Below are 15,251 nucleotides of genomic sequence, written 5' to 3' on the forward strand. Positions count from 1 at the left end.
TTTATAGACCTCTATCATATCCTCCCTCAGCCGTCTCTTCTACAAGCTGAACAACCCTAACCTCTTTAGCCTTTCCTCATAAGGGAGCCGTTCCAACCCCTTTATCATTTGGTCGCCTTCTCTGTACTTCATATTTGAAATAAAATTACCATTACTTTTCACTCCTGTCCTTAAGGATTTTTTAAGGACCATGGGAAAGGGTTAAATTGAGACCAGGAGGGAAAGCCCTAGCAGATTTTAATAGGGGCAGGAGGGATCGAGGAGGCCCAGCTGGGCAGGCCTAGACCCTGGGCTTGGTAGGGGCAGGAATGGGGTCAGCTGGGCCCAGGGAGGGGTTCAATTGTGGCAAGGTGGGGAGGTGCTTTCAGGGCCACAAGAGGCCTGTTTTTTATTAAAACTGTTCTTTTGATTTTGCAGTATGGTTTTTTCTTTTTTTTTAATTTACTCTTTATTAAATATTATTCAATTTTACAACAACAAATCACATTTCTGTGTATAACATAGGCAATTCAGTGTGAAAGCAAATAAACAAATTCAAGAATTCTTACTTATCCATATCACTTCAGCCTTCACACTGACAACAATAATGATGGGAGCCTAAAAGACTAAACAAAAAATACTAATAACAAAACAATCAGAGAGGAGAGGTTGCTTCTTCTACATTATTGGACTGTACAACTGCAGACATAGGTGTTCCCATATTGGCCTCACTCTTATCCCTTAAAGTTTCCAGGTGTGAAGGTTCCACAAATATATATTTTTTCCCCTAAAAATTTATAAAACACTTGCTGGGATATTTAAAAAAAAAAAAGTTGCACCTAATTCCAATGTTTTATTTTCAAGAGTAAAAATTTTTTCCTCCTTGCCTGGGTAGGCTTGGAGACATCTGGGAATATAAAAACCTTCTGCCCACAGAATAGTATATCTTTATTCTTAAAGAATTTCTCTAGTATGATTTCCTTATCCCTTTCTAACACAAAAGACACAAATAATGTTGCTCTCTTATTAATTATATCGATGGATTCCTCCAAAAACGTAGAAACACCTGGGATATTCTCCTCCTCCCTCCCAAGTGTATTACTAATTGGGACAGGGAAATAATATATTTTAGAAATTAAAGGTATCTCTTCATATGCCAGATTTTCCCTTAAATATTTCTGGAGCATCTCGTAAGTTGCTAACAATCTAGTAATGGGAAAGTTCACAAAACGCAAATTCTTAATTCTGATAATGTTCTCTATATTTTCCAACTCATTATGTAATAATGTATTATCAGATATGTGAAGATTTTCCATCATTTTTACATTTTGTAACTCTAAAGACACATTTTCCACTGATAACTCCACATCTTTTAATTTCTTCCCTTGATCTTGAATAGCAACTTTGTTTTCATTCACAATGGCTGAAGGGAGGAATTCATCAAAGAAACATTAGAGTCCACCTTTGTCAGCATCCTCCATAGATCCCCCATGGTAATTTTAGACTCATCGACGATGTTAGGCCGTATGCTGTCTATTTTTGTCAAAGTTCCTTGACCTGCTTCATGCTGTTCTAGCCCTGAGCAGGGAAGGATCGCATTTTTCAGTGACTGAGATAAAAGTTCAAAGCCACTTACATTTGCATCTTCTTCGACGTCGGATACTCCTCCTGATCTTCTTCCTGGGGGCTGCAGAGGTGTCAGTCCCATGCCAGGACTTAAAGAGACATCAGAGATATCTCTATCCATGTCCTTCTGTGGCAAATTCCTCCTGCTTAGATGCACATCCATAGGGCCAGTTATCTGCGGTGCCGGAGAAGAAGTCCAAGCTTAGCCTTCCTTTTTCGCCCCATAGATCTCCAATAAATCCAAAAACTATAGGCAATAAAAGGTGATCAAAGCCAATGTAAGCTGCGCACGCCCCTTCGGCGTGTGCGGCTTAGGCGTTGTGCCGGCAGCAGTGACGCACCGCAGCACCGCGGGCTTTTATGCTCGCGGGCCTCGATTGATGATGTCACTCGGGGGGGGAGCTCTGCAGGTGCAGCCCAGATCTCAGTCGTTCTCCACTCACTTCAATCGGGCAGGTTAGTGGCAACCCCTTCTCTCCACAATGACTGGCCCCACTCACTCCTCAGCACTGCGGGCTTTTATGTTCGCGGGCCTCGATTGATGATGTCACTCGGGGGGAGCTCTGCAGGTGCAGCCCAGATCTCAATTGGTCTCCACTCACTTCAATCGGGCAGGTTAGTGGCAACCCCTTCTCTCCACAACGACTGGCCCCACTCACTCCTCAGCACCACAGGCTTTTATGCTCGCGGGCCTCGATTGATGATGTCACTCGGGGAGTGCTCTGCAAGTGCAGCCCAGATCTCAATCGGTCTCCACTCACTTCAATCGGGCAGATTAGTGGCAACCCCTTCTCTCCACAATGACTGGCCCCCAGTATGGTTTTTTTCTGTTGTGAGAATGAATGTAAAAAAAAATGGAAACATGGGGTGAAAACCCCTACAAAATAAAAAGAAGAAACAAATTGAAAATTTTGGTGCAACACATCTCTTTTTATTTTGCTATTTCATAAATCCACCCACCGGACAATCCAGGCCTTTCTCTCTATCTGGCTCACAATGATGGCATACTTTCTTTCAGGAACTCGGAGAAGAAAACTATTATTTATCTTTTCAGAAAAAGTTGGAGATTTTTTTATTTTTTTTTGTGGGTTTGTCCAGTACATTTTAATACACTTGAAGAAATCTATAGACTAATTAGAAAGATCATGGATAGTTGGTTTATGAGCTGATTATGTATCAGTTGATCCTTTGGGTCTTTTAATTAACCTTTTTCATGTTTGTTTTATTTGTCATTGTTTGTTTTATTTGTCATTGTTTTTGTCATTTAATTTGTTGAGAGAATTTTTATCTTGGATCATTATTATAAATGTTCATTAAATAAATAATTATACTGGTTTAAATAATTGCATTTCTATTTCTATTTTATCTTTGTCCATAGATTTTTGGTGGTCTAGTTTGGATTCTAGTAGCCTCAACAAGAATAGACAATTCAAATCTGGGTGCCTCAACTCTTCAAGGTTGGGTTATGTTTGTCTCCGTGTTTTGCTTTGTGATCACAACTGTCCTTCTGGTCCTATATTTTATTGGAGCTCATGGTGGAAAATCTTCCTGGATCACATTGGTAAGTTTGTTTTCTAAAGCTTATTGCCTCAAACATGTTGACAACTTTCCAGGATGATAATTTTTATTGTTCATTGTATAGTTTACATTTAGAGGCTCTAAGAAATTCACTTTCTGCATAATACTAAATGATTTCAGTTTTAATCTCATAATCAGGGTCAGAAAGTGTCAAAGCTGGTTTATCCAGCTCCTCTTTCCCTTCTGTAGCACTCCCTTCTGGTAATACAGGGAACACGCTGCCAAGGGAGGGAGTAACCTGCATAGAAGACCAACCCCCACCTGCCCTGTGAGTAAGAGAGACTGGGTGGGAGGTTATGGGTTACAGAATAACACTTGGAAGAGGAAGGCCCTATATACCACTCTGATCCACCTTTTCTATTTACTTTTGTTTCCCTCCCCTTATTCCTTAGCCTAGTTTATCACAGGCAATCAGTACACAAAGCACAGCATTTCAACACTTTACTTATAACCAGACAAATGAAAAGGGGATTAAGACAGGAGGAACAATGGTATTAATAATCTTATAACAGATGAAACAGCAAATATTATATATTCTGCCTGCCCTGCAGTTAAAAACAAAAAACAAAAAAAAAATGGCTAATTCTTTATTTATAATTTTGATTTACAAATATCAAAAATAATTTCAAAGTTTGATTCAAGTTAATTACAAAAACTCAAATGTTGTCAATACAGAAATTATTATATAATATTTCAATTTTGAAATTTTACATTTGTATATTTGTAATCTGAACATTTATAGAAAATAAGGACTAGGAGGACAGAAATATCAAAATAAGGAGAAAAATTCAAGAGAAACATGACTAAGTCAGGGCATTAACATAGCATTACAACTGGTATATTAAATATTTATTTAAGCCTTACTCATTTTGAAGCAAGGGGGATGAGGTAACTGGTGACCGGGCCTCCACAAACTGGCGCAACTGATCTGACTGAAAAAATATAAACGTTTCTTCTCCTCTTTTTATAACACAGCAACACAGACATCAAAGCAAAAAAGAGAATCCTAGTGAGGTTACTCTTTGCCATTTTTAGCAGTCACTTGGCACAATGCTTTATGGAAGCAGGGAACAGATTCTAACTTGCTAATGTAAAAGCTCGGTACCCAAGAATCAAATTTTCCGCTGTTGTCTTTAATCGCTGGTGATGCATAATCACGGTGGGGCCCATGGTTTCAATACACTTCAACTTGCTGGTATAATCCAAGGATTTGCAGTAGGCTGATGAAAGGCAGATTTAAATGGTCTCACTTGTTTGGCTTTAGAAAAAAAGGCAAACCTTCAGTTTGTTGGGGGGGGTTTCAGTGGAATATAAACAATTCGGGTTTTTCTCTCTCTGAGCATCTATGAAAAATTATACTCTTTCCTTTTTACAATGTTTCTGAAATGGATAGTACATATCTGAGTTTCCTCCTGCATGGGAGGCTTCACGCTTGCTCCTGGCAATCAACCTGTCTCCTGTTTGGACACAATGTTCACAAGTCTCTGGCATGTTGGCTTCTTGCTGATCTTTTCCCCTTCTGGAAACCAGTTCTCTTCAGCTCTCCCTAATCTCTTATATTATGAGCCGAGATGGGGTAAGGGCTGAAGGTGTGGCAGCGAGTGTTGAGGAAGGGGCCACAATGAGGCCTAAGTCTGGGGCATTGCCTAATTATTGAGGATGGGGAAGAGACTGTGGAAATGGCAAGAGATGCAGTGATGTTTTGAGCATCAAGGAAGTTATCTGGAGGCACAGTAGTAGATAAGTCATTTGGAGAGGATATATTTTATAGAGATGTGAATCGTGTGATCGATCGTCTTAACGATCGATTTCGGCTGGGAGGGGGAGGGAATCGGATCATCGCCATTTGGGTTTTTAAAATATCGTGAAAATCGTGAAAATCGAAAACAGGCACACTAAAACATCCCTAAAACCCACCCCGACCCTTTAAAATAAATCCCCCACCCTCCCGAACCCCCCCCAAATGCCTTAAATTACCTGGGGTCCAGTGGGGGGGAGGGCGGGAAAACCGGCACAGTAAAAAAACCCTAAAACCCACCCCGACCCTTTAAAATAAATCCCCCACCCTCCCGAACCCCCCCAAAATGCCTTAAATTACCTGGGGTCCAGAGGAAGGGTCCCTCTATGATCTTCCACTCTCGGACTTCCAGTTCTTGTAGAAATGGTGCCGGCGCTACCTTTGGTTTTTCCGTACGGAAAAACGATTCGCGGCAGGAGATCTCTCCCGGACCCAAGCTGGACCCCCAGGTACTTTTGGCCAGCTTGGGGGGGCCTCCTGACCCCCACAAGACTTGCCAAAAGTTCAGCGGGGGTCCGGAACGACCTCCTGCAGTCGAATCGTGTTGTCTACGGCCGGCGCCATTTTGCGCAAAATGGCGGCGCAAAATGGCGCCGGCCATAGACAAAACGATTCGACTGCAGGAGGTCGTTCTGGACCCCCACTGGACTTTTGGCCAGCTTGGGGGATATGGCCGGCGCCATTTTCCGTACGGAAAAACGATTCGCATGCAGGAAGTCGTTCCCGGACCCCCGCTGGACCCCCAGGGACTTTTGGCCAGTTGGGGGGGCCTCCTGACCCCCACAAGACTTGCCAAAAGTCCATCGGGGATCCGTAACGACCTCCTGCAGTCGATCTCCTGCCGGCGCCATTTTCCATACGGAAAAACGATTCGCGGCAGGAGATCGCTCCCGGACCCCCGCTGGACCCCCAGGGACTTTTGGCAAAATGGTGCCGGCCGTAGACAACACGATTCGACTGCAGGAGGTCATTCCGGACCCCCGCTGGACTTTTGGCAAGTCTTGTGGGGGTCAGGAGGCCCCCCCAAGCTGGCCAAAAGTCCCTGGGGGTCCAGCGGGGGTCCGGGAGTGATCTCCTGCCGCGAATCGTTTTTCCGTACGGAAAAACCAAAGGTAGCTCCGGCGCCATTTCTACAAGCACCGGAGGTCCGAGAGTGGAAGATCACAGTGGGACCCTTCCTCTGGACCCCAGGTAATTTAAGGCATTTGGGGGGGGGGGTTCGGGAGGGTGGGGGATTTATTTTAAAGGGTCGGGGTGGGTTTTAGGGGTTTTTTTAGTGTGCCGGTTTTCCCGCCCTCCCCTTTCCCCTCCCCCTTCCCCCGATTTACGATTTTTGACGATAAATCGGGGGAATTGTTATTGTATCGCGGCTCTAACGATTTTTGATGATTTAAAATATATCGGACGATATTTTAAATCGTTAAAAAACGATTCACATCCCTAATATTTTATAGGTTTCTTGAATGAAAGTGATCGCAGTGACTCAATGAAGGCCTTGTTTAGAACACTAAGTAATCCATGAGCTAATGTTAGGTTGACCAAGTAGAAAAGATGAGTGAAAATGGAGAGCATATTTGCTAGAGTCTTTAGTACTGGCTATGTGCTCCCTAAATTTTGTGGATCGTACACTTTACTGGATTGGATCACCATACAACAGTTCCTGATGGAGACAGTGACCCTGGTTGGGCTGAATATATATGAGATGCTGATGGAAGACTGTTGGGCCAGCTGCCTGGTATACATCCTGTTAAGGGCACTGAGGGGTTAGTATACAGAAAGTTACCATTGAATGAATTGAGAGCTGATTGCAAATGGGGTAGACTCTTGGTGACTGTGAAGAAGAATGGAAGCTTAATTTTTGTGCTACGATATACTAGTGAAATCGTCTTGGAAAAGAGAGTTTTGTTGCTGTGAATGCTGCTGCTACCTCCAATGCTGTAAAAGCCTATGAACTGATTTAATCAGTGAATTGTAATATTAATCTCTTGCTGGCTAGAAATTCCAGAAACAAAAGGTATCTATCAGTTCATGGACAGAGTAGGGGTGCAGTCGAGGGAGTCACAGAGAGGAAAGAAGTATGTTGTGGTGCTTTCCCTATTCAGCTTGAGACATATTGTGCCTACTTCTGCACCAGGTCCATACTACACCATATGTTCAATTTATTTTTATTTTTGTAAACCCACAAAAGACTGGTACTTGGCTCATAAATGGCATCAGACACTCATTTAATGTGGCCCCTAACTGTAACATATATTAACATAACTCTCAGCATCTTCCTTGGATCCCAAGAAAAATGTCCCAAGTCCTAAGGCCTGGAAATTCTGGCCTTGGGGTCCCAGCCATCCTCTCAGGACCAGCTCTGGATTTGTCAATAGGCATCCATTATGCCTGTGCCTAGGGAGGTGAACATTTAGGGGCAGCAGGCTGGCTATGATTTGCCATCTTCCAGTTCTGCTGAATCGTATTCAGCAGAGAACAGCCCTCTGCTATCCTGTAACAGACCCTTACAGCAGGGGTGTGGAGGAGTATGAAAGCACCAAAAGTGCTTATGGGCGGCAAATAGGGATGGCCAAAGGAAAACATTTGTTTCGATTTGGTTTTTGTTTCGCCGGGACCCAAATTTGTTGCATTAGTTTCATGGGGGGGGGGGGGGGGGGGGGAACCAATTCATTGATTAGTTTTATCCATTGTCCGTTTTGCCATTAACGTCAATGGGGGGAAGTATTTGCAGCCTATTTTTGGTCGAAGAATTGGAGTTTTCTTATCAATTCTGATGAAACTTCTGGGGAGCAATCATCAGAACGAGAAAAGAGCTCCAAGGTACTTAGACTGTGGCAAAGTGGCACCAAAGTGGAATGAATAGCCTAAGGCACTGTAAAGGGGCAAAGGGGGTACCAGGAGTGACAAGAGTGCTTTAACAGAGGTGCAAAGCAGCAGTGAGGGTGTCAAAAACACACCACAGCTTCAAAAGAACACTGATAACAGTTGCATGAACCCTCGAAGGCAGCACGACAGGCAAAGTGGCAAGACAAGTGGCATCAACATCCTACAGCACAATGAAGGGGGAACATAGCAAGCAGAAAGAGTGTCAGAAAAAACCATGAGGCGCCGATAAAGGGACAAAGCAGCAGAAAGACTAGCACTAACACAATGAGAAACCATGATAGTGGCAAGAACACCACAAGGAGTAGAGTGAGTCATCTGGTGTATGGCTGCAAGGCAGAGTGGCAGAGCGGAGGAAAGGGATCCCTAGAATGGGTTCACTTCTAGAGTGGGGTGTTTCCGTTGGTGTCTAGTGAGCTCTTGCTGGTCTTTTAAAATCTTGTGGACGTAGCAAATATACAAACGAGAATTTTCAAGGCCGAGGCAGAGGAGGTTTCCATGTGAACAGCGGTTCAACATGGGTCAGCGGGTGTTAAGAGATAGGCTGACTACACCCGGAGAGAGTTCCCTTTCCTTTGTGCAGGAAAGGGCTCCCTGAAATGGGTTGGGCCCCTAGAGTGGAGCATGAGCCTTCAAAGCATGGCGAGTCGACGTGGAGGAGGTTTCCATGTGAACAGTGATTCAACATGGGTCAGCGGGCATTAAGAGATAGGCTGGCTACACCCGGGAATAGTACCCTTTCCTTTACACAGGAAAGGGCTCCCTAGAATGGGTTGTTGGCCCCTAGAGTGGAGCACAAGCCTTCAAAGCATGGTGAGTCGACTTGGAGGAGGTCTTCATGTGAACAGCGGCTCTGGTTCAACAAGGGTCAACGGGTACTAAGAGATAGGCTGGCTACACCCGGGGAGAGTTCCCTTTCCTTTGTGCAGAAAAGGGCTCCCTGAAATGGGTTGGCCCCTAGAGTGTGGAGGTTCCGTTGGCGTCTAGTGAATACCCAGAAGCTATTAACTGTACTTAAGCACTTCAGCTGATGACAAAGGAACTTGAAGAGCTCTCAGAAATAAGAACACTGCTACTGAAGTCCAAATCTACAGTATCAACCTATGTTGACTTTGTAGTTTACACAGTGCCTCTGTAAACTATGGGAACACAGAGGATAAACTAGAGTACAACTACCACCAGTTTTCTATAGCACTAGAAACATTAATGTTGGCACCTAAGAAGCATGTAGGGAAAATGGCCCTTATTATGAAGGTCATGAAAACTATTGAACATATGAAATATCCAAGCTCCAAGCAGGACAAACAGGCACAGCGTTTGAGGTCAGGCGCTTGTAGGGACGTAAGGCCTGGACAGTGGATGGACAGGCACAACGTTTGAGGTAGGGATGTACGGCCTGGACAGTGGATGGACAGGCACAGCATTTGAGGTCAGGCCCTTGTAGGGCCGTATGGCCTGGACAGTGGATGGACAGGCACAGCGTTTCAGGTCAGGTACATGTGCTGATATTATCTGGAGCATAGGAGGCAGTTGGAGCTGCTGCAAGACTTTCAATTGCTTTTATTCATCTTGCCATTCACAGGGAAAATTTGGAAACCCAAGCAAAGGCATGTTTATTTTCAAAAACACTAGCATTTTCATCAGCTCTGGTGCCAGCCTTGAGCGGTGAGGACTCATGATATCATCTGTCATTGAAAATACACGTTCACTGGGCACACTTGTTGGTAGACATGACAGATATCGCTGAGCCACTTTGGCTAGGTGTGGCCAGACAGTCGACTTGTGTGCCCAATATGCCAGCGGATCTGTCTGCATGTCCTCTGTGGGCTCTGAATGATACCGTGTCAATGACATTTGTGGTGGTGGTGTCTCCTTTGCTTGGGTGGGCCGAGAGTCACTCATGTCAGCTGCTTTCTCTCTAGCCCATAGCAGAACAGATGATTCTTTATGGGTAACATGGCTTTGGCGTACTGAAGTGGAGGAGGAGGAAGTACTAGCTGTCGCAGACAGAGTGCTGCTTCTGCTTGGGCTAGCACAACTCTCTGAAGTGCCCGCTGTTTCCTCCTCTGCTTCATGCCTAATCTGTCTCTGCCTATGGTGCTCCTGTTCACGGACTTTTAGTAACAGCAGGTCCTTCACAAATGTGAGACAATTGGACTGTAGAGTGCGTTTCCCTTTCACACGGGGATCACAGACTGTGGCAAGCATGTATGTCTGGTCTTCTGTTAAAGGACTTAATCTCTCTTGCACCTGCTTCTGCAAAACGTCCAGACAATGCAGCACCTCTGCTGTCATTCCCTCTTCCTGTTTAAAGCCCTCCAAATTTTCCTCCAGAAAATAAACTATAGGGATGATGTCAGCCAAAGTGCCACTTCTGGAACTCAGCTCCTCCGTGGTATCCTTGAAGGGCTGCAGGATTTTTACCAGCTGACTCATAACTAACCAAACTTGATGCCCTAGGGGACTATGCACACCTATGTCCATTGCCACAGAAAGTTCATGAAGGGGTGTCTGCTGCTCCACTAACCTCTGCAGCATCATATAGGTGGAATTCCACTGGGTGGAAATGTCTTGAATGAGATGCTTGTGAGGCATCTCCAAATCAGTCTCCTTTTGTCGGAGAACCTGCCCCACCTTCACACTTCTGTGGAAGTGTGCTGCTATGTTCCTGCACTTGTGTATTAGCGTATGCAGGTATTCATTCTCTTGGTGACTGGACTCCAACCCCAGAGCTGACTTCACTACCAGGTGCAGAGTGTGTGCAAAACATTGGATGTTCTGAAAGCGCCCGTCGGATATTGCCTTTACCATGTTTGCACCATTGTCTGTGACAAAGAATCCTGCTTGAAGATTCCTGTCTCGCTGGTGTAGCTGCCATCCCATCAGCATCTGTCTGATGCTTGCTAGAATATTGGCAGAGGTATGGGCCTCGTCCGTCAGGTGGGTGTGCAGTAAAGCCCACCTTCACCCTGATACTTGTTCACTTACGGGCCGATACAGAAAAATCCGTAGGAGAGCCGGTGAGTGCCCACTCTCCCGGCACGTACTCAGGCCACTCTCCTGGGCACGTGATACAGAAAAAAAAATATTTAAATGAGGGCCCGCGGTAAAAGGAGGTGCTAGGGACACTAGCGCGTCCCTAGCGCCTCCTTTTTGATAGAAGCGTGGCTATCCGTGGGTTTCACAGCTGACGCTCAATTTTACCTGCATCTGTTTTCGAACCCGCTGACAGCTACTGGTTCGGAAAACAGATGCCAGCAAAATTGAGCGTCCATCTTCCAACCCATGGGCCGCGGGCAGATTTTTACTTTTTTTTTTTTTTTTACTTTTGGGGCCTCTGACTTAATATCGCTATGATATTAAGTCGGAGGTTGTACAGAAAAGCAGTTTTTACTGCTTTTCTGTACACTTTCCCGGTGCTGGCCAAAATTAACGCCAGCCTTTGGCAGGCGTTATTTTCTGAAAGTAAAATGTGTGGCTTGGCTGCACATTGTACTTTCCGTATCATGCGGGAATAACTAATAGGGCCATCAACATGCATTTGCATGTTGTGTGCGCTATTAGTTTCGGAGGGGTTGGCCACACGTTTTTGATGCACTATTACCCCTTACTGTATAAGGGGTAAAAATAGCGCATCAAAAACACGCAGCCAAACGCAGGCTAACAGTGCGCTCCACCGGAGCACACTGTACTGTATAGGCCTGTAATAGAGCTGCTGCCTGCCCCTGCAGCCTGCCCCTGCCTCAGCCAGTTCCCAACAGTGTGCTGTCAGGGAGAGGTAAGAGTGTGCAGCATTCATGGCGGTCCAGATATCGCAGGTGAAATGCATACTCCCATCTGCCTTAGCTAGCAGCGCTTGGATGTGACTGTGACACTGGTTGTACAGGCTGGGGATGACCTTTCTGCTAAATGTGGTTCTGGAGGGGACTTTGTAATTTTGAACTAAGACCTTCAGCTAATGCTTGAAACCCACATTCTCCACTATCTGCAAGGGCTGGTCATCAAGGGCAATCATTTCCCCAATGCTCCTGGTTACAAGTTTTGAGGCTGCCTGCCTCCTACCCCAGGATAGCATTACCAAACATGACCCCATTTCCTCCATGGTGGATTGTCGCTTCTGCCACATGGCAGGGGGCTGCTGGCCTGCCACCAGACTCCTAGAAGGGGCTGAGGGTGTGGGGTGACTCTGCTCTTTTCAACCACTTTATGCTGCCTGGAAAAAGGGGTCCCCTGACTCGTACTGCCACCATCCCCAGATGGCAGTACTGTTGTTAGGTGTTGCCTCTTCATATGATGCATCATGCCAAAATTAGTTACATGTCCCATTTGCTTGCCTCTGCTAATAGCCCTGGCAATGTAATTACACAGAGCAAAACCCGGGTACTCCGTCACTTTAAAGTGGCTCCAGGTCACAGAATACTTTCGTGATCCCTTCTCTATAGCCTTTGAGGTGGATGCTGGCACTGGAGCTGAAGTAGTGGGTGCACCCTGAGAAGCAATGCCAGGGGCATCAGTCACACTCTGTGCCTGCACTGACTGCTCTTCCTCCTCCTCATCATCAGTTTCATCTCTCCCCTGCAGCACTGAAGTGGAGGCTAAGACAGGACTAACTAATCCTCCTAAACCTTCTTCAGCTATTACTTCTTCCATTTCTGATGATGAGAATCCCACACAAGATGATTCTTCATCGGCATCAGAAGCTTGCCTACACTACATTTTCAATGCTAAGTCGTCTGCTCTCACACTGCTGCTTTTCGGTGTCATCATTTTGTCTTGCATGACTCAGCCTCCCCTTCCCTCACTTCTAAAACTACAGGGTCAGAAACAGGTGGTGGTAATGCATCATCTTTAAATTTCATTTTTTTCCGGATGGAACTGCCTGCCCCTCCAGAGATTGTAGATTGTAACAGGTCCCTTTTTAACTTTAATGGGCGACTGGCACTGCCTTTTGAAGTGCCTCCTCTTCCAGTCCCAATCACTCGACCACGTCTAGCTTTCCCTGACATTATGGATTTAATGTCACTGCCTACTAGGGATTTCAATTAAAAGAATTATTTCCAAAAGAAGCCTACTGGGGATTTGGCTTCAGAGAGCACCGCTGTCCCAATATATGTGAGTCTACAAAACTGCCTACAGACCACTGTATGTGCTTGTGCATGCACCACACTTGTAAATATAAAAGAGGCCTACTGGAGATTTGGCTTCAGAGAGCACCCCTGTCCCAATATACGTGAGTCTGCAAAACTGCCCACAGGCCCACGAGGCAGTGCCTGGATGTACACTAAAACTGGGACCGCTGAATGTGCACACACCAAGCTTGTAAGTACAAAAGAGGCCCATTGGGGATTTGGCTTCAGAGAGTACCCCGTCCCAGTATATGTGAGTCTGCAAAACTGCCCAGTGCCCACTGATGTCCAGTGCACTGCCTTCTTGGCTTAAAAGAGCACAATAAAAATAAAATAAAATAAAAATAAAATAAAAAAACTGCAGTTAAATAAAAAGCCTGGCTTGTACAGTAGCAAAAACGATGAAATAACTTTTTCAATGGCAATTCTATCAAACTAGCTAGAAATTGAATATATCTCCCACCCACAGCACCCAAATCCTGCTTGCAACCTATCCCAGGGGGTAAAATAAGCAGAAAAATGCCAGCTGCTTTCAGTGGCACAGACAGAGAGACTGTCTCAGACAATAAAAAAAGTGCGGTAAAAAAAACCCATGGCTAGCTGGCACTGCAGCCAAATTGAACAAATATCTTTTTCAATGGAAAATTCTATCAAAGAGGCTAGCAATTGAATACAGATTTGAGACACTCAGACTAGCTCTGAGTAAAGCCACCATCCCAGGACCACCTCCCCAGACCACCCATGCAAAGGGATGGTTTCCCTGTGCATGTCTGTTATGGCCTTTAGTTGGGCGGCAGCATAGTACCACTCTAAATTTTGCACTCCTAGTTCACCTCTATATCTAACTAAAGGCCATAACAGACATGCACAGGGAAACCACCCCTAAACAATGGGTTAAATTTGAAGAATGACATATATCACATACCTGTATGTATGAATATTAGTAAGATTTATTTATATCACATATTCTAACAAATCATTTAAAAAGTTCTTATATCACCACAATACAATACAATGTAAAACATATACATATTAGACATCAACACTCACTCTTCACATACATGCTCCATACAATACATTAAGCATTTTTCTACAATGTTTAGCTTAAATATGTTTAATACAATTATCAAAAACATTTTTTAGATACTCCCACAAATACCAAATTATCCTTTACACACAATTTCTCCACATTCCTGGTGGTATAATCCTTATATTTTTCATTCATCTTCCAGGTAATTCCTTATATCATTCTTCTCTTCCTGACAAGAGACTCCTGTTTCACACATGGTTTCGTCAGGGGATTCAAAAACGTCTCTAGACGGATCACCACTCTTTTAAGTGGGAGCCATTCTACTCAATGGCTCCCACTTAAAAGAATGGGAGTCATTCACCATTCTTTACAAACTACTCTTACAATATCATCTCAAATTTTATTCAAAACAATATAAAACAAATTAGAATAGCTTTCTAACTATTCAAAACATGACTCACCTGGCCACACAATTAACATAAATATGTGCAAAAACACTCTCCACTTCCAAAATAGACATATTCACCGCAACCACTTACCTGAAACCTCAATTATAACCCTTCTCACCATCATAAGTCATCATCGGTGCACACAGTGAGGCCCTGCCCAGAGGCGCTCTCTCTCTCTCGCTACTCCACTCCTCTTCCTCCTCAAGCCCAGAAATGGCCAAAATGCAATAGAAAAATGTATCATGAATTACGTTATGGCCATATCGCACAGCTTAACTCCGCGGAAAAAGGTGTAGTTATTTCCGGAGTTAAAACCGTGTGATATGGCCCCTAATTCCTGCCCATTACTCCTCCCCCCTAACGCACTTTCATGCATGACCCCCTTAGATACGAAGTAACAGATGCCTGGAGTGTATAAAACAAAAAGGCCAAAAAATTTTTGAATTGTAATTTAAACATTCATATGTTGAATTACATAACAAAAACAATATAATGTTGCTGAGAACAACTCAGAATCAAATAAAGTAAAATAGTAGAAGCATGTAGTCATGCACATTGTTGATAAACTATTCTGCATGTAACCACTATAATTTGATATATAGCTATATAAGAAGGGTAAAAAGAATGTGAAAGAGAAAAGAATTTATAAAACATTTACATACCTGTGGTATGAGCTTAGAGGAATGATAAGCAGGGGCTGAATTGAGCATCCTACAGCGGCTTAAACAAGACAATGGAATGACATGGCAGTTTAAATCCAGAGCAAACTCTGTTAGCATACC

At 44.3% G+C, this 15,251-nt stretch overlaps 1 protein-coding gene across 2 annotated transcripts in view; it reads left to right on the forward strand.

Moving 5' to 3' along the window:
• MAL (mal, T cell differentiation protein) overlaps positions 1 to 15,251 on the forward strand; it is a 187,749-nt gene that overhangs the window by 101,542 nt on the left and 70,956 nt on the right. For both annotated transcript variants that reach the window (XM_029594336.1, XM_029594335.1), the window contains exon 2: positions 2,984 to 3,166. In XM_029594336.1, coding sequence (XP_029450196.1) covers positions 2,984 to 3,166 — 183 coding nt within the window. The remainder of the gene's footprint in view (positions 1 to 2,983; positions 3,167 to 15,251) is intronic.

This window comes from Rhinatrema bivittatum, chromosome 3 (genome assembly GCF_901001135.1).
Source record: "Rhinatrema bivittatum chromosome 3, aRhiBiv1.1, whole genome shotgun sequence".
NCBI classification, from domain to species: domain Eukaryota; kingdom Metazoa; phylum Chordata; class Amphibia; order Gymnophiona; family Rhinatrematidae; genus Rhinatrema; species Rhinatrema bivittatum.